The sequence below is a fragment of the Liolophura sinensis genome, chromosome 13 (assembly GCF_032854445.1).
Source record: "Liolophura sinensis isolate JHLJ2023 chromosome 13, CUHK_Ljap_v2, whole genome shotgun sequence".
NCBI classification, from domain to species: Eukaryota; Metazoa; Mollusca; class Polyplacophora; order Chitonida; family Chitonidae; genus Liolophura; species Liolophura sinensis.
In genome coordinates this window covers 25,437,285-25,460,946 of record NC_088307.1, presented here as the reverse complement: position 1 = coordinate 25,460,946, position 23,662 = coordinate 25,437,285, and the positions used below count along the sequence as shown (strand labels likewise).

At 39.9% G+C, this 23,662-nt stretch overlaps 1 protein-coding gene across 2 annotated transcripts in view; it reads left to right on the top strand.

The window, feature by feature from the left end:
• The window catches only part of LOC135480140 (discoidin domain-containing receptor 2-like), a 101,026-nt gene that overhangs the window by 67,418 nt on the left and 9,946 nt on the right, over window positions 1-23,662 (top strand). For both annotated transcript variants that reach the window (XM_064759903.1, XM_064759902.1), the window contains exons 4-7: window positions 1,624-1,713; window positions 18,143-18,290; window positions 21,539-22,063; window positions 23,333-23,488. In XM_064759903.1, the coding sequence (XP_064615973.1) occupies window positions 1,624-1,713; window positions 18,143-18,290; window positions 21,539-22,063; window positions 23,333-23,488 (919 nt within the window). The remainder of the gene's footprint in view (window positions 1-1,623; window positions 1,714-18,142; window positions 18,291-21,538; window positions 22,064-23,332; window positions 23,489-23,662) is intronic.

Sequence of the window (23,662 nt, the reverse complement as noted above, 5' to 3'; positions counted from 1 at the left end):
GCACAGACCACCCAGTCAAGCCCTCCCAACAGACCTAGACGCACCAAGTTACTTGTCTGTTCCGATATAAAAGACTGTTCAATCAAAGTCTTTGGTAACAGGCCTGTAATTAGAAATGGCGGTCGCAACACTGGCGCCTTGTTTCTCTATGCACTTCTAAGGTTGCTGTCTACTTCATACATGAAATTGTCCAGTGTCCATTCTATCAAGAAACCTAGTCGTCAGTTTTGTGGACTTACTATTTTTGTCCCTTGAAACATTATCACCAAAGATATTGGATAAGATGAAAAAAAATTAATAAGTTTGACAGCGCTTTTGAAGATGTGCTGCTTATTTGACAATGTGAATGAAGAAGCAGTTGAAGAAGACCTGTGTTATCTGTCTAGGGTTTGTCCCACAGGAGTGCGAAAACAACTCTGATATGTTATCTATTGATTATGTTCTATTTTCTGGCAAAACTTTTACGGTATCTCTTGTCATAACAATCGTTATGTTGAATGCCGGAAGATCACTGTAGTGAAATTAACTCATTCCCGTCAAAATTTCTTTCCAGGGGACAACTACACGGCTTGAAAATGGACTGTTCTTGTGTTTTTCGGAATGAAAAATTTTGATGAGTTTCTTAAAATTATTTTGGGATGAAATTGGAAAAACTGAAAAGAAATGATTGTTGTCTGTTATTGTGTTGTCACTCAGTAAATGTTGGGTTTATGATTGAGGAGTTTACATTCTGAACTAAACCGCTTTGACTAGCCAGCCTCAGATGATTTTCTCCATTTTTTGCTGATTTTCCTAGCTCCTGGCTGTATTTAACTAAAGCATTATCGATTACAGCTGATTAATCCTTGACCAGGTTGACTGCAGCTTTGAGTCAGGAAAAACAGTGCTGATTGTGATCTGGGACTGTTCAGGATGTGTGTTATCCTTGTTTGCTCGTCCTTCTGATCAGTAACTACTGAATACACATGAAGTGTTACTGCGAAAAACGAAAACTTCATTTTGAGTCAGTATTTCAACATTTTTTTACGCCACCAGTATTCTGTTAGTATTTCTACATTTGTGTAAATAAATTGTTCAAATTTTTTGACAGGAGCATGGTCATATATATATATATATTATGTTTATTTAGGTAGGAATTTTTTAAGACAGGTATGATTTTGGCTGATACCTTTGTTAATGTCCCAATTACTTTGAACAAGTCACAGTGGAATCTTCATTGATATTACTGTAGTGTTGAAAAAGAAAAGAAAAAAAGAAGCAGTCCTTTTACTTCACCATCAGGGGCCTCCATGGCTCAGTCAGTTAAGGTGCTAGCGCAGCGTAATGACCAAGGAGCCACTCACCAATGTGGTCGCTGTGAGTTCAAGTCTAGCTCATGCTGGCTACCTCTCCAGCCGTAAGTGGGAAGGTCTGCCAGCATCCTGCGGATGGTCGTGGCTTTCCCCTGGGCTGTGCCCGGTTTCCACCCTCCATAATGCTGGCCGCCGTCGTATAAGTGAAATATTCTTGAGTACGACGTAAAACACCAATCAAATGAATAAATAAATACTTCATCATCACGGAACCTGCTAACTGGTTGATCTGTACTAGAGTTATAATTTTTTTGTTTTTTGTACTATCCAGGGTCAGGAGTATACGCCAAAATACTTGCTGGAGTACCAGAGGGAGGACAATGGCGAGTGGATGAGGTTCCGGAACCAGAGAGGAGAAGAGGTCAGTTTCACTTTCACTTTCGTATTCAGTTTTTTTTTCACTTTCAATTTGTTGTGTTGTCATTTGATATTTAACCGCACACAGCCAGTAAAAAGTTTATTGCGTCGTGGCAGGAAGTATGTTTCTTGCTGTAGTAGCATTGGATATTGAGGATTTGAGATGTTCGCAAAAGTCATTTATTGTTCTGACAAAGTGTAGAAATGACTGTTAAGCTCCTCAGATGTTGGAAAGAGATGCAGACTAATTTGTTTTGTCTGGATCGTGTCCATGCCCCAATGAGTCTCTCTTTCTACCAAACTTTTTCCCGACGTTAGGTCAAATTTTCATTTTACTTGTGGATTGCGGTCAAGTAGATTTGAATATCAGTGTCTGAACTGAAAACATCTGTCTGAAATGGAAAAAAAAAACATTTCAAAAGAAGTTCAGACTTCGTGGAGAAATGTGTGAGCTGTCAGAGGATTGTTATGAATTTTCACTTTTTCTTCAAAATTAAACAGCTCCATAACTTCCTGTCACTCCCTCTCCGTTACAAAATACCGCCCTCTTGCCGGAGTTTAGCTTTATTTTATGGTTAATTCATGTTCCAGAACTGTACAGGAATTCATCTTGGGGAGTCCACTAATGTTATAATGATACAGTGAAACTCTTGGTATGTCACCCATTCAAAAACCATCGCAAATCTGATACATTTCTAGTTGTGTGGTAACCAAAATGGCCGACCGATCAGCATAGTTTGCTGACTCATTCTGTAATACTTAACTACTTATAGTTGGCATGACGTAACTCCTGTCTCTGCTTGGATCCAATGCCGGTATGCTTAGGGTAGAAAGACAACCCTGCTTTTGAGTTTCTTAGAAGGAAAGTTTTTCCTTCTTATCAGAACCTGGAGTTCATTTGAACTAAAACAGACAAAGCATGTTGAGTAATGTTAATGATAAACTTTCGCCACAAGGCCTGGACTGTGTCAAGACTCGAGAAAGTAAGCTGTTCGGAGTAAGGCTGCTGCTTCAAGTGGTTTATGGGGCCCAGTTGATCCTCACAGTCAATTAGGCAACAGGAAGAGTGTGAGAACAGGCCTGGAGGATTGTGTAAAAAGGCGAGAAGTTGCATAGGGCTGACAAAAACTGTACAGGGTAGTAACATGTGTTGTTAGCCAGTCCACAGTTCTACGTAGTCATCTCCTGCAGGGATGGGACGATGGTGGCATGGGGAATAGGGGCAGATGGTGAATCAAACAGCCTGGATTACTCACTGCTGTCTTTTTGTTGCAATACACCTTGCTACTTGTGCCGAGGCATATTCTGACTTTTGGGGTTTTTTTTTTTTTTTTTTTTTTTTTTTTCTCTCTGAGGGAGGGGTACATTTTTGAATGGGAGAAAAAAATGAAAATTTCGGTGAAGCCTGCTTAGTTTCCTTTGCGATTTTCTCTCAAAGAAAATCTTTGATAGAATTTTATTCACAAACATTTTAGAAAAATTAATTTGACTGATTTCGTGGATAAATCCCTTCCTAATTTATTAAAGACGACCTTTTCAGTGGATTTCAAAGAACTTCATCAGCACGTGTCAAATCTGAATCCAGGTTGAGTTTGCTAAGCATGTATAAGGCTTCAAATTCCTCAAGCAATGTAATTTAGTGGCACGTCAATCAGTAATTCATTTTCAATTGATTACGAGATTGAACATGTTCTGTAACTTGGACTGAAGTGTCATCGTGCTCTTCAAAGAATTATCAGAAATTGAAGAGCTTTTGTCAATTGTATCCTGAAGCCCTAGGAAATACCATGTTAGAAACCTTACACATTCTCCCAAGGTCTGGGATTGTCCCTTGTAATTAGAGTCTGAAATAAGAAGCCCTGCCACCACCCAGATGGTTGAGAATGGTCTGTATCCTGCTACAGTCCTTTGAAGTGCAGAGAGATAGAGTAAAGATGACCTAGTGAACGTTTGCACAGCTGAAATCTCAGTACCCTTGCAGAACACAAAGCTCACATTTCTACCCTAAGGCAAGCCAAAAGAATAGAGATGACAATTTTCCATGCTTCAGGAAGTTGAGTTAAAATGCTGGGGACCTAAATATAGATCAGAGACATGCTCTTAAAAATGGCTGCACTTGTTTTCTGGCACATTGGCATTGCATTTCCACAGGACCTGTTGTCTTGTCTCCTAAAGTTATGGTGAAAAATCTCATTAAAAAATTGGAAGGAAGCTTTGGAAGGAATTATCTTTGGACTTGCCATTGGAGAAAAAAATTTTGACACAGCAGCTTAAGTGTGATAGCTTGAAAGCTTTGTTGATGGAATTATCTGGGTGATAATTGGCTGTAAGGAACAAGGTCTCCACAGCTTGTGTATTTTGTTTGTATCTATTGACAGTAAAGAAAACATGGCTCAGTAATTTTTAACTTGATTCTTGGACAGATTTTTAAACACGAAATCTCTCGAACTTTTTAAGCAATGACCCACACGCCTCTCACCATTGTGGTATACTGGATGGGAGTTCGTCCAGCTCATGCTGGCTTTTTCTCTGTATGTAGGTGGGAAGGCCTGCGAGTAACCAGCAGATGATCGTGCTTTTCAACTGATCTCTGCCTGGTTTCCTTCCACCACATAGCTTGCCACCATTGTAAAGATCAAATAAATAAATCAGTCATTGGGCCTAGAGTGCTTCCATTACCTTATAAACACACTATCTCTTCTACCTTCAAGTGCTTATACGGTCAGTGAGTATTTTGTCTGTTGTATGGTATTTGGTTTGCTGAATAAAAGTTTGATCCTAGCTAGTACTTTGAATTTAACATCATTGCGGTATTCTATACACATCTACAAAGTGAATACCAAAATTGCTAAAATATTGTGAAAACTAATGTTTAGAATCCAAAGCTAAAATACATGTATATTTTTGCAATAGGGAAAAGCTCCATTTTGGGTAATGATGTGTATTGGCTACCGTTGGGCATCCATACTATTAGAGCAATAAGACTTTTAAGCACGCATGGTTTTAATCAAAATACTTCTCCCTTATTTGTGGTGGCTGGATATATTGAGCTTGATATCGTGGCAGATAGCCTATTAAGTACCATTTGAGAAAAGGTCAGTGAACATAGCAGCAACGACATAGTATAATTCCCATATCCCACAATCCCTGACCAGCGAGTAATCGGCCTATACGAGGGCTTAATGAGGATTTATCGCTGCAGTGGGAAAGGTCAATGGCTCACTGCGCTGCACAAGAACTCACCTGTGGATATTTGACCTTGAAACCTCATCTCAAGGTCATGGACTCTTATGTCACTTTTGTAGGCTTCTGATTCCATCCGAGATCATCATTTCTGGCTCTGATAGCTCCGACCGACGGATAAAATTAAACTCACAGCAAATTGGAGAAGACAATGTGATACTCTTACACTCGCTGATCACTCTTTATTAGTTTAGCTGCCATGTTACAATTCAGTAACTACTTTGTCTTCATTAGAATTTTATGGTTTAAGATTTCTTCCAAATTGGTCGGTGTCCAGATGTTTTGTCAGGAGAGAAGAGATAAATACAAGACTGTAGACAGACTATCACATTTTTGAGAGCTTTTTTTTTCAACCAGTTAAAAGTGTAGTAGCTTCTACTTGGGTATTGAGTCCTTTTGACCCAAAACCATACAGCGTTGTCATCATGGCAGGACTGTACCACATTGAGCTGTTGTTCACATCCAATAGCACTGAGTTTGAACTTAGTTGAGGACTGTTGAAACACTTGATACAAGGCGATACGTGATTCACTTGTTGGATTTGCCACAGTACACGTACATGTACTTCGTGAAGTTTGTGACTGGAAATGGAAATAAGTTAAAATTTGTTAATTTGATTGATATTTTAGGCAATTCATTTTTTTCTGTCTTCGTTTTTCCAGCAGGGTCTGAGTGGTACTGTAGGTACTCAAAAACATTTTGGTTATGTGTCAGGGGTCTGTTGTATGATTTTTGGTTGCGTGTCAGGGGTCTGGTGTATGATTTTTGGTTACGTGTCAGGGGTCTGGTGTATGATTTTGGTTACATTTCAGGGGTCTGGTGTATGGTTTTGGTTATGTGTCAGGGGTCTGGTGTATGATTCGTTCTAAAAGTTTACATGTACATTTAACAGAGTTCATGGAATTCCAAGTCCTGAATTTGAAATAAAAATTTCCAGGCCTTGGTAGTTATTGTTTCTCTTACGAAGTAAATTGAATAAAATGACGATCAAATTTCAGGTTTCAAATTCTTGACACTTCAGCGAAGCAAGATTTTAATTCTTGTTGTCGTAGCACTGTAAAGTATTTGCAAATGGCTGAATGGTCAAAAAGTGGAAAGAACTAGCCAGTGCTTGGGGTCAATAAACCGGTCATGAAAGTCCTGGAGAAGTTGTGGAATTCTGTCTGAAAAGATAACAGAAATTGAAGGATTTTTTGAAGTATCAACCTTCTTTAACCCTGATGTACATGCGTTGTCTTTTTACCCATGGTTAAGACTTGTTGACTTGATAACCTATCTGTCCACACCCATCCATGGTGTGTGGGTTATACTCTTCAATCTGTCAATCTATCTTGGAGTGAGGGATTGGAGTTGAGTGATAGGCCCAAGGGGTGAAAGACTGGGAGAAGAGTGAGGGGATGCAGTTGTAGCTGATATGACCTAACAGTTGTACAAACATGACCCCACAGCATCAGCTGCTGCTGAAGCTTTTTCACAAGTCACTGTCCCTCAACCCTTAAGTGGCCAAACACTTCTATGTCCTGCTGGTTAAGCACTCAGAGCACCTCTTGACCACTGCCAGCTGATGTGAGTGTCCACCAAATGGTCAAGAGACCTGTCATCACAGGAAATGGCCACTGGAGACCTGTGAAATTTGGACAGTCTGTGTTTGTCTATCCCTCTTCAATCCATCATCCATCCTCATCAGTGTTTGAATGGTTACCTCACCTAATCCACCATAATGATTCATTTTCATACTTTGAAAGTTGTTATTAAATTGTAAACTTGAATGACTGTAAAATTAACCTTCATCCATTTTATTTTATCAATTAAGGAAGAAAATTGCAGATGTTTTGGTGTGTGTGCGTGGGGTGGGGGGTGGGGGAGTTAGTGGTGATGATGGCTTCATGGAGGACAAAATATGCACAGTAGGAAGGCTATAAAATGGGCAAGTGTGGAAACTGAAAACTTCATGCTAAGGCTGAGTTGTGTGAACAAGTTGCATGTAAAGTTTATAAAACACTAGAAAAGTATAACGTGATTATCACCTGTTTTTTTTTTGTTTTGTTTTTTTTTGTTTTTGTTTTTTTTTTTAACTCTGGTAACTTCCAGATCAAAATTCGTTGCAGTAACCCCCCCAACATGTAGAACAGATAGATGACGGTAGATGAGGGTTGAATATATATATGTCAAAGAACCTTTAGCATTGACCACTGGAATCTACAGCATGTTCTCCAAACACTGTTGCTAATAGAAACACTACTCTGTTTACCCTTGTCTTTGTCTCATTGGCTCATTTCTCATTCTGTCTTGTATGGATTTGGTCGCGAGTTTTTTATTTGCCCTATCTATGCACTCTCTATTTGCCATGGGTATTTTCCTTTGCCAATGTACATTTCAATCCCTTCTCCCGAAGGCCTGTATCAAGTTTATGCTTCGTCTTCCACCAGCCAGTAATCCCATCACACTAAAGCTGCTTACATCACTTATGCTAATGGATCGAAACGTGCTTTAGCATCAACAGTTTATTCTTGCGGGACGAAGCTTTTGAAATCCACCCAACATCTGCGAGCAGAGCTCCGTATTAGATAAGCTGGTTTATGAAACGCCGTTTATTTCCTTTCGGCCCTGCCAAGGTGACGACACTTTTTTTTCCATCATTTTCTCCCCAACTGCTTTTCCTAAACAAATATTTACCAGGAAGCAATTAATAAAGGTATTAAAGTGAATATGAGATTTTGCTCCAGTTCTTCAATCTAATACACCATTCAGCTTTGTGGGCTACATTATTTCACCTAAAGTTTGTCATTCAGTTTTGTGGGGATCAGTATTTCATCTAAAGTTTGTCATTCAACTTTGTGGGGTGCAGTATTTCACCTAGAGTTTGTCATTCAACTTTGTGGGGTACAGTATTTCACCTGAAGTTTGTCATTTAGTTTTGTGGGGATCAGTATTTCATCTAAAGTTTGTTATTCAACTTTGTGGGGTGCAGTATTTCACCTGAAGTTTGTCATTTAGTTTTGTGGGGATCAGTATTTCACCTAGAGTTTGTCATTCAACTTTGTGGGCTGCAGTATTTCACCTAGAGTTTGTCATTCAACTTTGTGGGGTACAGTATTTCACCTGAAGTTTGTCATTTAGTTTTGTGGGGATCAGTATTTCATCTAAAGTTTGTCATTCAGCTTTGTGGGCTGCAGTATTTCACCTAGAGTTTGTCATTCAACTTTGTGGGGTACAGTATTTCACCTGAAGTTTGTCATTTAGTTTTGTGGGGATCAGTATTTCATCTAAAGTTTGTTATTCAACTTTGTGGGCTGCAGTATTTCACCTAGAGTTTGTCATTCAACTTTGTGGGGTGCAGTATTTCACCTGAAGTTTGTCATTTAGTTTTGTGGGGATCAGTATTTCATCTAAAGTTTGTCATTCAGCTTTGTGGGCTGCAGTATTTCACCTAGAGTTTGTCATTCAACTTTGTGGGGTACAGTATTTCACCTGAAGTTTGTCATTCAGTTTTGTGGGGTGCAGTATTTCACCTAAAGTTTGTCATTCAGCGTTGTGGGGATCAGTATTTCACATGAAGTTTGTCATATTTCAAGTGTCCCATTTGTGTTTTATTCTGATTGATTTATCCACCTGACAGGGCCATTTAAAAGAGTTGTTTTGTGAAGTTCAATAAAATTTCTTATCAGAAAAACTTAAATGTTGGCATCAGAATTTTCATTTTAAGGTTTTTATGCACTTCTGAAAGTACATTTTAACGGACGAAAATTTAGGTAGAATACAGTAGTTTGTCGGCCTGGTCTCCAGGAACTGTGTATGATAATGTCTCTTTAAGAGGTTCAGTGTGACTAGTACTTGCCCATCAGGTTTAATGGCCTGTATCTAGCTAATCAATTGCACCTGGATCTCACCCCACCACTGTTACGGAACTTCCAGTGTAGACTTATCGCAGCTGTTCTCCTGCCAGATGAGTAGAATCCAGCCTGGGTGTGGTCTAACACAGATAAACATAGCAGAGGAGATTAAACATTTCTGTTTCAGCAAATGTTAAAAGGGGGAAAAAGCCACCATTACCCAATAACGAAAACACCAGAAAAAAAAATGGATTCCGTATCTACAAGGTTCGATTGCTATAGCGACGGAAATGTCTGCAATGTGGCCATATACGTGTGATTTTTGATAAGCGTTTGACAGATAATGTACATGCGTATATGTATCGTTATCAAAACGCTGGCGGTATCCCGTGGCATAAATCATGATACAGAGTCCGGCTCATACATCATTCCTGCTGTCTGGTGCACGCACTTGTACAAACAATCAATAAATGTTGCTGTATATTAATTGTGCTATCGTATATACAGTCGTTTTCGCGTTATGGAGATTTGAGCCAGTAATCCATTACCGTCCCGATTAGAATCAGTTACAGTAATGTTTCTAAAGCTTTGCTTTGTACGGCATGTTATGATTGTGTGTCCAGAATTATTTCTTGGGCAATAAAATTTATCAACACAAAAACCATGTTCCATTGACAGCATTTTAGTGATTTCAGACAACAAAAATAGGACAATCAGAATTTCAGACAACAAAAATAGGACAATCAGAATTTCAGACAACAAAAATAGGACAATCAGAATTTCAGACAACAAAAATAGGACAATCAGAATTTCAGACAATCAGAATTTCAGACAACAAAAATAGGACAATCAGAATTTCAGACAACAAAAATAGGACAATCAGAATTTCAGACAACAAAAATAGGACAATCAGAATTTCAGACAACAAAAATAGGACAATCAGAATTTCAGACAACAAAAATAGGACAATCAGAATGTGAACCTCAGTACTATAGGGCAAACCTGTTAGAGCCATGGATAAGTCTAGTTGTGTTTCGAACATGGAATTGTTGCTTAACATAAAGTTGTTGCTCGAACATGGAATTGTTGCTCAACATGAGGTAATGAGTCAAGGTTCAGTATGAAATTGTTGCTGTAATATGGAATTGTTGCTCAAACATGGAATTGTGGTACAGACATGGAATTTTTGCTTCTGATCAATACATCGGGGATTGATTCCAAAGGCTGAGCATATTGTAAGCGAATAAGGAAATCTGGTGTACAGATACATCCAGCAGCTTATTGATTACTCTAGAGATTGATTGACAGCGAGCGACAGTCACGCATGGTTCTGAGCACTAACATATCCCATGATTCAATCTCACAGACTAGGGCCTGATAGGAATGCTTACAGTTATCGACTTCGCTGATTGTAGCACCTGTGTTTGCTTCCATTACTGTCTGATTCGACTGTCTTTCTCGCCTGCCGGACAATCTAATTTTACCTGAATCTCTCCCACTGAATCCATTATCTCCGACAATTGTGACTTGTCACTTCCCGAAACACTCCAATACGTTCGAGACGAAATTAGTTGTTTCATTTGCTAGCTCGCCTCCAAAAGCAATCACCCAAACATTTGTACCAAAGTGGAGTTAATATGACGGCAAACACTGCCCTCAACTGCTTGACGCTTCTGACATGAGTCTGTCTGAATGACCTTCTGATGTGAGTTTGTCTGAATGACCTTCTGATGTGAGTTTGTCTGAATGACCTTCTGATGTGAATTTGTCTGAATGGCCTTCTGCTGTGAATTTCTGATGTGAATTTGTCTGAATGACCTTCTGATGCGAATTTGTCTGAATGACCTTCCGATGTGAATTTGTCTGAATGACCTGATTGTGGCGGCTCCTGACCTGGTTGTAGAAACGTCGAATTCCTTAAGCCATTAAGCAAACAGTGCATAGTATCATGGTAGAAAAGTGCAGAGAAACTTCAGACAAAGTTAGCTGTAGACAGCATGAATGTCTGTATTTCCAAGAAAAAGGTTCAGATGCAATGTGATCATGTTCTGTTTTGTAAAGCCTGTCTTCATTGTAAGGACAGAAGCCAGTAAACACACAGTATTATGTTGTGTAGTTGTCTATGTATTGCTATTATTATGTACAGATTTCTTTGCCTTTTAGTACAGGGTGCAGTGAGAGGTGAAGTTTTCCATACAAAAATATCCTCTGCCTGCATCAAATGCAAAAGCTGTAAGCGGTAGCAGAAACTCAAAATCCAAGGGAAGTCACTCCTTGGGTAGGAGAGTGTCTCGTACAAACTGTCTCAACCTTCAGAGTCCTTCCCGTCTTTTTCTGGCTGACAGCCGTCACATTCGTAACAAGCCTCTCGGACAGGATATTGCTCTTTGCTCTCGATTCAACCTGTCCACACACTGCAGTTTCAACAATCAATAGCCCAATAAAAATAGTCCCCATGTTGAATTCAGCAAGAACGCTCCACGGTTCAAAGCCGGAGTTTGTGAAAGGGCTGCGTTCACCGGCGCTGATTGCCACCAATGTTTGCTGTTTATTGGGCTTTTAGGCCGTCTGATCAGGAAACTAGTCTTGCCACTCAAATTCTTCCACTGTGCCAGGATCAATGAAATAGCTTGCCATTGGATGTGTTTATCTGAGGATAGATAATGAACCAGGATCAACTCCCAACTGCCACCCCACCCCTACCCCCTCTCCCCCTTCACATTCCTCTGCCTACCCCATAAAACTGGCCACTCCCCTCTTAACTCCTTAGTCCATCCTTGAGCGTTTCCTTAAACAGTTCCATAAAGCTTGAATAAGTTTACTCCCAACAGCCTTCTTTAGAAACTCTCATTTCTGCTGATGCAAAGGATGTGGGTTTCCTTAACTGTGTACTAACAGCATGGTTGACCATTTCCTTCATAGGTATCAGAGGCCAGTGTTTGCCCTATCTAATGACTACCTGTGAGTGTGGAAATGAGGTGCCCTTCAGCCCTGAGCTGGTCGATCGTGACCCGTATTCTTAACAACTTAGACACATGGCCTTGGTCCTTTTAATGCCCCTTGGGACAACACTTTCCTGTTCTCCTGAGGATATTGTAAAGAGTGCGCAACTTCAAATTGGGTGTAAAAGTTTCCATATTGCAATCTGCAGGATTAAGTCATGAACTTCATGTAGTAAGACTTCATGTAGTAAGATAAACCGCAAATGAGCAAAAAACATCCATCTTATACGTGTAAGTTATGTCTAATGTCAACTCTTTAGGTGGAAGTGAAATCTCATGAAATGTATAGCCAGCTCGTAATATTGAAATACAGTGTAAAACACCAATCAAATAAATAAATAAATTCTCAAACTTCTGTCCAGTGCAGAACACAGGTGTAGGTATCGCATACCATTTATACCAGTCACCAGGATATGGCTGAAATATTGCCAATGTGGCGTTAAGCCGTAATCATTCATTCATTCATTCAATCATCTAGTGTAACAAAGTGGAAAAGCGCCCTTTATCCGTCTTGCTCCGAGAATGTTCCGACAACTCCAACCCTGCGCCCCTAGCATACGTCCCTGTGGAAGATAACTCCGTTTTTCATGGCGCATGACCGCCATGATGTCGCCGGCCTGCTTGTTTGCCCGCCTGTTCCTGACTCTCTTATACTGGCTGATGCTGATTATTTCCTCTGTTCTCTACCCATCCCCTGGGCCCTAGGGGCAGTGGTTATCAGAGCTTTTGCTCCATCGAGCCCCACCAGTATGTGCAGCTTATCTTGTCTCACCACTACCCCACAATACAACATCAATACACGCCTTTTACTTGCGCTATCATGTCATGGCAGAGTAAAGCCTGTGGTTGAGGTGGCTAGTTTAGACTTTCCTTAGGCAACACCAATTTTATTTGGTGTTTTATGAAAACATTGGTAGAAAAAAATAAAGCTGAAAATCCACATTTTTATTTTGCAAGAAATTAATTACTTCCTGTTTTCAAGGCTTTCTGATCAGGTAAATTTGTCTTCAGCAGGAAAACATAGTCCACATTTTCTGCAAATGGGATGGTGTTCAAGTGTTATAATTAAACAACAGTTGAAATTGGTCTGGTCTCAATAGAAAAAGAAAAAAAAACCTGTTCATAGTTTAGCCCTAAGACAAGTCCGTTCATTGATGCAGCTGTATCAAAACACCCATACAACACTCCAGTTCCCTATTTTTGAATTCTTGAAGATCTCTAGTACACACTGCCAAATGTTTTCTTATGGCAACATTTTTCATTTTACCTTGTTCCACCATCATCATTATTAATTATTTTTAAATGAGCCAAATTTTAAATGGTATATATTTGGGTGATGAATATTGTTAAGAAGTTTTGGAGGATATTAACAATTATGACTATAACAGAGGTGTGTAACGAAACTGTAAATTCTGAGGCAAATCTTGACCACAATTTTGCCACTCTTGATACATGTATACAGTATTGCTCGGTCCTGATGATATATCTGGCAGAGATAGATGTCGGAAGATGTGCGTAGGAAGGGCATAACATCCGCAGCAAGATGTTCACATCATACGCCAATCACACAGCTGAGATGGGTGTACCATCCAGGTATATCATGGGCGTGGGATGGGGAGTAAAATCAGATCATCATCCGTATAGGGTTTTATGACATACCCATCTCGTAATCTGGCACAGATATGAGTCGGAAGATGCGCGTAGGAAGGGCATAACATCCACAGCAAGATGTTCACATCATACGCCAATCACACAGCCGAGATGGGTGTACCATCCAGGTATGTCATGGGCGTAGGATGGGGAGTAAAATCAGATCATCATCCGTATAGGGTTTTATGACATACACTAACATTCACACATAAACTCATCAAACTTTATAACAAATTCAGGGTTGTTCGACACCAACCTTGTTTATTATCTCGTAATAAAGAAAATACTCACAAACGGTCTCGTTCCCAGTGTGGTTACTAAATTGCACATAATGATGATAATACATAAATGGGGGTTTTACTGTTTCTGCTGTTATTCGGTAGATGTTTTCCCCCCGGTTTCCTCCCACCATAATGCTGGCCGCCGTCGTAGAAGTGAAATATTCTTGAGTACGGCGTAAAACACCAATCAAATAAATAAATAATAAATTAGTGCAGCTTTTGGCAAGAACTTACATCATCTGAAACAGGAAAGCTTGAGTGAGAGTTAGGCAAATGACAGACCATTCACTAATACTTTTCTCATCACCACGCCTGCCTTACCAGGTAAGCAAACTCAAGATACATCGTGCCATGTTTATAGCTAGCGTGTGGGCAAAGGTTAAAATGCCGAAAAAATGGCCTAAATGAGACTACATGTACCGGCCGATCAAGATCCGCGTAAGATGCGATCAGGATGGTGCCAACATCCGCGCATAGGCCACCCATCATGGCTGTATGATCCGCGTAGAATCCGCACCAAATCCGATCAAGAGTATGTCGTTAGGATCAGGGAGTAATGTAATATTGCTTGCTTTTGTGCTGATCAGTTTCTGGATTTTAGACAGGAGTAGCATTTGAAGTACTGTGTTTCCACTAAAGTGTGTTTTTTTTTCCAACTAACACATTTTGCTTGATTCCATTTGATTCATCCACCTGATGCAATTAAAAAGTAATTTTTTGTGAAGTTTGATTAATTCCTTATTGTTCAGTAGGTTAGCGCGCTAGCACCGCGTTATGACCGCGTTATGACCCAGGAGTCTCTCACCAATGTGGTCCAGCTCATACTGGCTTCCTCTCCGGCTGTACGTGGGAAAGTCTGACGGCAACTTGCAGATGGTCGTCGGTTTCCACCCACCATAATGCTGGCTGCTGTCATATAAGTGAAATATTCTTCAATACGGCGTAAAACACCAATCATAAGAAAAATAAATAAAATAATTCCTTATCAGAAAAACTTAAGCATTGGCGTTAACAAGCATAACTTTAAGGCCTAACGTGCATTCAAAAGTGCATTTTACAGGCCAAGCCTTATTTATAGTAATGTTGGCCTGTAAAAGGAAATACAGCATATGTAGCTTGAGCAACCTTTACATGCAGGTCATCAGGAGTGTGGTAGCTTGTCACAACCAGATGGTATTAGCATCAGCACTGTCAACAGCCACACTGCTCCTCTAGCCTTGGAGAAATAAACCCTTGACAGTTTGGGGCAGCCACTTTAGCCATGACAAGTGTAATTGTAGTGGGCCCCATGTTCTGTTGTTTGTTTGTCTTTCTTGAGTTTAGAAACCTCCAGCTTGTGTCATCTGTTGCTTGTGTTTCCTTCCGTTTTTGATCAGAATTGCAGACAAGGGTTAAAATTGGTCCATGTTGGCTCTTTGCACATGTGTATACATGTATATGCAGCTTGTAAATCATCTCAAGTCTTCTCTCTGGACTTACAACTATGGAAACTACCTTTGTTTGTTTTATATGTTCAGCAGCCTGGAAATATTGATACTGACTGTCAAGTCAAATGCAGCCCAAGTCTTGTCCCTGGACTTACAACTATGGAAACTACCTTTGTTTGTTTTATATGTTCAGCAGCCTGGAAATATTGGTACTGACTGTCAAGTCAAATGCAGCCAACTCAGTAATTTCACATTAATTGTGATTTTGACATGACCTTTTAATCACGTCTTGGTACCCAGGTGTCATGCCGTTGTCTTTAGTCCAACCACTGACATCCTTGGTTGTGTTAAAACCGGAATTGTATTTCGCTTCACCTGAAATCTAAGGCAACCTTTTTTTTCTAATTTTGGGACACCTGGTCTGCTCATTTTAGCCAATATATATATCTAATTGTAGCAACAATATTGAGCGTCTTTTTCTCACATGGTTAGTCCATCAGATGAACAAGATTCTCATTTCTTTACTTTTCCAAAAGGCTGATAAAGAAATGTAATATTCTACGTTCTGCTTTATCTGTCCCAAAAATTAGAAGAATTCGGGCAGGGTATATTGTCAAATTCATGGTATATTTCTTTCTTTTAAAGTCTTCCTGAATAAACTGAATAGTTAGTATGCTGACTTTTGCTTTTATTTTGGGACAAAAATAAGTTGAGTGGGAAGTATAGTTTATTCTGAATGTCGTATCCATTTCCAGTTTGCTATCAAGCATATAGGCTTTGTTGTTAGGCACTGTTTTCAGGCACTGTTGTTAGGCACTGTTGTCAGGCACTGTTACATGTGCTATCTAGAATGACAACATGAAATACGATAGTTGTGATTTGCTCAGTCCTGTTATAGATACATATGCTCATGTCAGACCAGGTTCTTTGCTTTTCCTACTTGCACTATTTAGTCTTCAGCAGGAATATCATAGTTTTTAAAGCAAGATGGAAAGACAAAACACATGAGGCACAACATCAAGGATGTCTGTGAATTTAAAAGACTTCAGTGTGGTATTTTTCTTTGGCTCTTAGATAACATCCCATCTTGGCAAGCATGTTTAAGTACAGGTCCACATTGACTAGGTGTACTCTGTTTCAGAAAGTGCCCTATTTAATGTTTATTTATTACCAAGAAATGTGGTATTTCCATTGCTGTCTTCTAATTTTTGCATATCTATGTTCAGTTATCAGCACTAAATTGATGTATAGGCTTATGTACCCCTGCAGGGACTATTTTTTCTGCGTCTCTGGGTCGTTAAGAAACCATCTTACGGTTATTGGATTGACATGTTAGATGTGTGAATGACTTCTCCAAGCATTTTATTTCTACATTTATTCCCTGAGAAAGCAGCTGATCTATTGCCTTGCAGCTTTCCAGTCTTAGGTCAGACACAAGATTGTACATGTAGGTCTGCAATGACGGGAACTTTCCCATGTTCCACGGGAATATGGACCATTAATCTGTGTAAGGTCTTCTGTTCATTCCTGTGTCTGTGCAGGGATGTTTTGTGGGAAAAATGAGGGATGGGGGTTGGTATCCAGTCAGGTTTGTACTAATCCACCCCACCCCTCACCCACCCCTAACCCCACCCCCACCCCAAGGGATGGTCTACCCCATACCCTGTGTCTGGATGAGGATGAGATGGTGTAGACTGATGATTTACCTTCCTCTGGCTTTGTATTACCTTATAGAAGCCTCTGGCATCTATATCCTTCTATCGGAGATGAGAAGAGAATATGACTTCTTGTCCTGGGGGTGGGGTGGCGGGATAGGATGAGGGCCTGCAAAAGGGTGAAGGGAGAATATAATAAACTGGGGAAGAGCATGGTTGAAAAAAAATATGGCCCTTTCACAAAAGGTGGGAACCAAAAAAAATGAAATAAGCTTAAAGAAGAGAGTGACTGTTCTGGTTCCCATCTGTGTCTTTAACTAAAACATGCACATCTGTGGATTTTCACTGAATTATAAGTACTTCAAAGAGCATCAAGGCTTCCTTCCAAACTGGCCACTGATGGAAGGTGTTGATATATTTTGTCAAAGATCAAAAGCCCCAGTCTGTGGAGAACTCCACTTTGGACATTCACTTGCCAGAACTTGGTAGAATTTGCGCAGCCATGCACCAGGCTGTCCTGGTTACATGGCTGTTTAGCTTGGCATGCAATGGGGGCTGTTCCAATTCTGTGGGAGCTGTCAACCTGTCCTCTGCCCTCCAATCTGGCAAGCTATGGCTCAGTGAATCGGCAAATTTGATTCACTTCCAAGATGTTGGTCTGATGTGTTTTGGGTCAGTGGTGAGGGGAGCTGACAGCCCAATATCCAGGTTCTACTCACTGATCTTATCCACGGCTGTTCAGTTAACACAGCCGTTCAGCTCAGTGGTTTCTAGCTTAAGCTGGCAATTTTAAAGGCCTACTCTGCACCCTCTCGTCCAAGGGGTTGAGTCTAGTCTCCCAATTTCCATGCTCAAAACACAATGTTTGACCAAAAAATCCTGCTCATTTTGCCGAATTCTGAGAAAACTATTGAACTTAGAGAAAGGTGGATTGAGGTGTGTTAGAAAGGTAGGATAATGTATGCTTTTTGGAAAATGTAAGTTTCAGCAACAAAGGAAATATTTTACAACTTTTATTTGCCTTCAAGCTATGTAACTTTTTCCAGCAGAATGTTTTCAAGTCTTTTTTTATCTGTTAATCTCAGCTTGATCATTTCTGTTTGCTGAGAGACATTCAATCCCAGGGTCTGATTTTATGGTGAAACACAAGGTTACAGTTAAGGGTTTTAGCCATTTTTCTCAGCTCATGCTGTCGTCTCAAATGGGGGGAGTTCAAATCCAGCCCTCGCCATCAGCATTTGAGATCAAGTCATTGATTAATAAAAAGTTTCTAATGTGTTTATTCATTTTGGCAGAGAGCAAAAAAAAAACTAACAAATCCCTTAATTGTTGTATATTTCAGATTTTTCAAGGAAATGACAACACATACCTGGCAGAACTTCGAGAGGTTTACCCGCCAATTATCGCTAAACGTATCCGCTTCATACCTTATAGTCGTCACCCACGAACTGTCTGTATGCGAGTGGAAATATACGGGTGTCGCTGGGTCGGTAAGTTGCCCTTTGATCATTGTTGCATTATCTTTATTTTATTGACCTGCAAAGAAAGAACAACTAATTTCTTTCTTTAGCTAGGCATCAACCAGGCTGCTGGGAAGAAGCAAATGTTAGCTGCATTTTTATTAAGATAAAATATTAAACTATTTATTAGATATAATGGTAAAATTAGCATACCTACATGTGGATAAATAATTCGTAAATATTTTTAACAACCTCTTTGTTGTTGTTAGGAAAAGTTCTTTTCCACAGATATCTTCAGTGTTTTAATTTTTTTATTATTGTTTTTTTTTTTTTTTTTTTTTTTGGATTGGTTAATTTATAAGTTTTCTTCCCCACAACTTCTGCCATAGGTTCTTGACAAAATTCTAAACAGTTCTTTTTGTGCAATAATAAATAAAATTGTCTTTTTGTGTAGATGTGAAAAAGTTTGGTACATGTACATTTAGGTCACATGCACGTACATGTAACTAATAGAGGCTGTCCGTCATTGTTGGAACATGGTTAGTTGTTTGGTTTACAATGAATCATTCACTCAGAGTAAAAATGACAACCAGTTTGAAGGATAAGTTAAATGCATTCAGGAGAAGGGTGACTTGATCATATTCCCCATTAAGTAAAGGAGTGAGAAGGACGTGTGTTATTAGCAGTGTCAAAATGACAGCTGAGAAAATAAGCGTAGAAATGAGCGAGAGCGTGCATGACAAGAGTGCAAGATGTCAGGGTTTCCCCATCAATAGCAGATAACAGGCCTGAAATAAGACGAATCTGGATTCATGTAATAACTGCCTAAAATTTGTTTAGATTTTCCAGAAATTTTGGATTAAATTCAAGAAGATATGTTTACAGATTCTTGGCATGTGGAACTCTTCTGCTAAGGAGGGGTTAATGTCATTCTCCTAGGGAGCAGGTCAGAGTTTATCAGAGGTCAGAAATGTATGATTGGAGAGATCATAATGATTTAGCGGGTTGCAAATGTTATCTGTAGCTATGGAAACCTGTCTGTGTATTCTGAGGGTAAATTGTTTGGCTGATCTAAGAAAATTGTGTGAACTCTGATGGAATTTTGACATCTTTAGCTGTAAATTTGGGCACCAAGACAAACCTTCTTTTGTTTTAGTCATATCCGAGGAATTTCATTTTTTTCTGATTTTAATACTGATGAATAACATTTGCCTTCTAGTGTCAGGATTGGAATCTTGTTCTGCAATGTTTACATAATAGAATGAATCAGGAAGTGTACTCGGTGATTGTGCCTTTCTAAGCACATCACTGCCGCCACTAGCAAATCTTGTACTTAAAAAACGCCAAGGTCACTGGGGTCACAGTGATGAGACAGGAAGTGTTATCAGAAAACGTAATAACTGCCTCAAAGTTTATTTCTATTTATACTTGATACACATGCATTCTCTTTATCTAAATTGCATGTGTATAACAAGATTGTAATGGACAACTGAAACAGTTGTATTGATGAGTGCTGATTGGTGTAGTTCCGCGCAAGGACACCAGTAGTCACAAGGCTACATCCATCTCACATGCTCCAGAGGTCAAGCTTGTCTAGTCTTGGCAGTGATGTCAACCAATCATAGAAAGCGGACTGTGCACCGTAAGGAATGTGGTATAGAAGGTCATGTTAAATTTTGCTTTTACAATTGTTTAAAATTTAAGAAGGAAAGCAATTTAAAAAGGTAAGAGGCTCAATTTGAAAATTTTTACAGAATGTAAGAAACCTTCCCATCAACCCTGTTGCGCCTTGTTCCTGTAGAACATGGGTTTTCAAAAAGAAATTCTGTTAAAAAGACCATTGATTTTGGTGCTGGTACATGTTGTAGCAGTCTTTGGATACCTGAGCCAGTTAACCAAATGGTATTTTGTCATGAGATCATTCATGTCAGCAGCACACTTTTGTGTGGGTTTTTGCCATGTTGCCTGAATCTGAGTGAAAACTATGAAAGTGATATAAATTTATGCTTCCTCACAAACTGCCACAATCCGCAACTGCCGTGATAATCTTTGCTTGAGGCAATAGAAAAAGGTTTTTACTAAACCGTAACATGGAAGCTGTGCATCTAGATGTCCTTTTTTTCTGCCATCTTGTGACACATCAGTAAACATCTGGTCTAACCGAAAGATGATGGTGTTAGTGTTAAATGAGGCTCTCACCACCGTGGGGCCATCTGTCCTCAGGGTGGAAGATAACAGACTCTAGGGTAGAGGCTCTGAGGTACACTCACTACCAGTGTTGAAGCACACCCACAATGGCATAGTTTCAAGAGTACTAAGAGTAAAAGGGAATTGCAAGAGATGAGTTAAATGGGTTAATTATAATATTAAGATTTTTTTTTAACTTAAGTGTGCACTTCAGACTTCAAATTTATAGTGTGTGTTTATATGTAAGCGAACAATCCCATGGTATAAGTAATGTAAAACCAAAAAGTGTTTCTTCAAACAATTGAGTGGAAACCATTTCATTTGACATGTAATTTGATGAAATGCATGTAGCCTGCACGAACTAGTAAAAATGTCTATATGACCTAAAAGATAATGTTAAATTTGGTTTTTTTGTTTGGGTGGAGGGTGAGTTGTACATAATTTTGTATCTGAGGTTAAACTTATTATTCTAATTAAATGCCACCACTTGGATGTGAAATTTACTGCTCAATTAATGCAAAGATTGTATACCTGTCCTTGTTTCCAGATGGAGTTGTCTCCTACAATATGCCGTTCTTGTTTCCAGATGGAGTTGTCTCCTACAATATGCCGTTCTTGTTTTCAGATGGAGTTGTCTCCTACAATATGCTGTTCTTGTCTCCTACAATATGCTGTTCTTGTTTCCAGACGGAGTTGTCTCCTACAATATGCTGTTCTTGTCTCCTACAATATGCTGTTCTTGTTTCCAGATGGAGTTGTCTCCTACAATATGCTGTTCTTGTTTCCAGACGGAGTTGTCTCCTACAATATGCTGTTCTTGTCTCCTACAATATGCTGTTCTTGTTTCCAGATGGAGTTGTCTCCTACAATATGCTGTTCTTGTTTCCAGACGGAGTTGTCTCCTACAATATGCTGTTCTTGTTTCCAGATGGAGTTGTCTCCTACAATATGCTGTTCTTGTTTCCAGATGGAGTTGTCTCCTACAATATGCTGTTCTTGTCTCCTACAATATGCTGTTCTTGTTTCCAGACGGAGTTGTCTCCTACAATATGCTGTTCTTGTCTCCTACAATATGCTGTTCTTGTTTCCAGACGGAGTTGTCTCCTACAATATGCCGCAAGGTGCCCGTAGAGGAAGTGATGTGGTTCTGTACGACTTTACATATGACGGTGTCGTGGAAGATGACTACCTTAAGGACGGACTTGGACAGTTGACCGACGGTCAGGAGGGCGACACAAACTTCCGGCTCGACCCTCAGGGGCTAAAGATGAAAGGTTACGAGTGGGTGGGCTGGAGGAATGCCACTGAAAACGGCCACCCTGTTGTCATCACATTCAAGTTCGATGTGGTGCGCAACTTCAGCGCCGTCATTCTGCACTGCAACAACTTCTTCACGAAGGATGTGCGCGTGTTCAAAACGGCGCTGATCTACTTCAGTATCGGCGGCAGCTACTACTTGAAGGAGCCAGTGCGCTTTGCGTTCACCCGTGACACAGTAGTGGAATATGCCCGCCAGGTGATGATACGCCTGAATCACAACGTGGGGCGTTACGTACGAATCGTCCTCTTCTTCGACTCCAAATGGATCATGATTAGCGAAGTCAAGTTTGAGTCAGGTACGTTCCCTGAATAAATACCCTCGTCTTTGCGGGTATGATCATAGACAGCATATGGGGTGAATGTGGGAAGGCCTGCCAGCAACCTGTAGATGGTCTTCGGTTTCCTCTGGGCTCTGACCGGTTTCCTCCCGCCGTAATGCTGACTGCCGTCATATAAATGAGATATTCTTGAGTATGGCATAGAACATTAATGAAGTAAATAAATAAACAGACAGCATATGTTAACATACATGTAGAGGAAGTTTTTGTAAGTAGTTTCATGTTAAGGCCCGGTCAGAAATGATTTCATCTAAAAATCTCTGGTAACTCAACTGATTAAATATTGCCTTCTTGTCTTGATAATGATATTATAAATGATCACGTTAGAAATTTTGGTTATAAAAATTTGCCGAAAAGCAAAATCTTTGTAGAAAAGTTTGTCAGTAACTTTCCAGTGAGTTTTGTGGTACCAAAGTCAAAGTATCACAGGCTCATTTGGATTAGTCACCTCATTAAATCAGAGAAAGAAAAAGAAAACTACGAATGATCATGCATATACACGGATCTTTTCCTGAGATTTGTACAAAGTCAGAAACACACAGCAAGCTCGCGTGGAGAGTTTAAAGATCATACACTTGGCCTGTATGATAAAGATTACACAAAAATGTGACGGCGATGTGTGTTTAAGAGCCTAGCTACCTATACAGGAGTCTGTAAGTTGAAATGTGCTGCTAAGCTTTGCAACAAGAAATACCATGGCACGTTCACGTAGTGGATAGAAATATTGATGTGTGTGTCACAAGGGATGTCATGACACATGGTTAACAAGAAATATTGTGATGTGTGTGTCACAAGGGATGTCACCAAACATATGGTGAACAAGAAATATAGTGATGTGCTTCCAACTAGGCTAGTGTGACTGCTACAGTGAAGAGTGTAGTGCAAGGGAGACAACTTATAATGACATAACAATAGGCGATGTCTGTCCATTGTTGACAGAGCAAGAAGAGTAAGATTTACATAGCAATGTTGTCTGGTGATAATATAACGCTAGAGCAGAAATGTAGAGGCAACTTTCTCCAATTAATTGCCCTAGTGTACAAACTCTAGTTCATGTAGAAGTATGATTAGTTATTGAGAAATCCTGTGCTGTGTGATTTACTTACTTAATCACATAAAATTTCACCTATTTTTTCACTAATTATTACATGGAATTTATACCTGGCTTTATTACTACTAACACCATGCTTTATCAGCAATCACAACTTGTGCTTTCTTGGTTGACAGAACCCGCAGTGGGGAACTTCAGCGAAGAGATTCCACCCCCAACCACCAAACCTGAAGCAGGGAAGGATGGGAAGGGGGTTAACAAGCACAGTTACATGGAGGAGTTTGACGTGTACAGGAGGGGCAACATGCCGCCCCGTGTTGACCTTGGTCTGGGTGGGTATCTGTGTGAAGGGCATGGACCTCTGGGGACAAATGTTCTGGCAAGTGTTAGGATTGTGTGGGCATTGGGGTTGTCTCCCTTTACTGTCTCGCCATATTTAGATATTCCGTAATCGTTCCCATTGTTACCTTCCCTGTTCCAGCAGAATATAGAACTGTGCAGTGCAG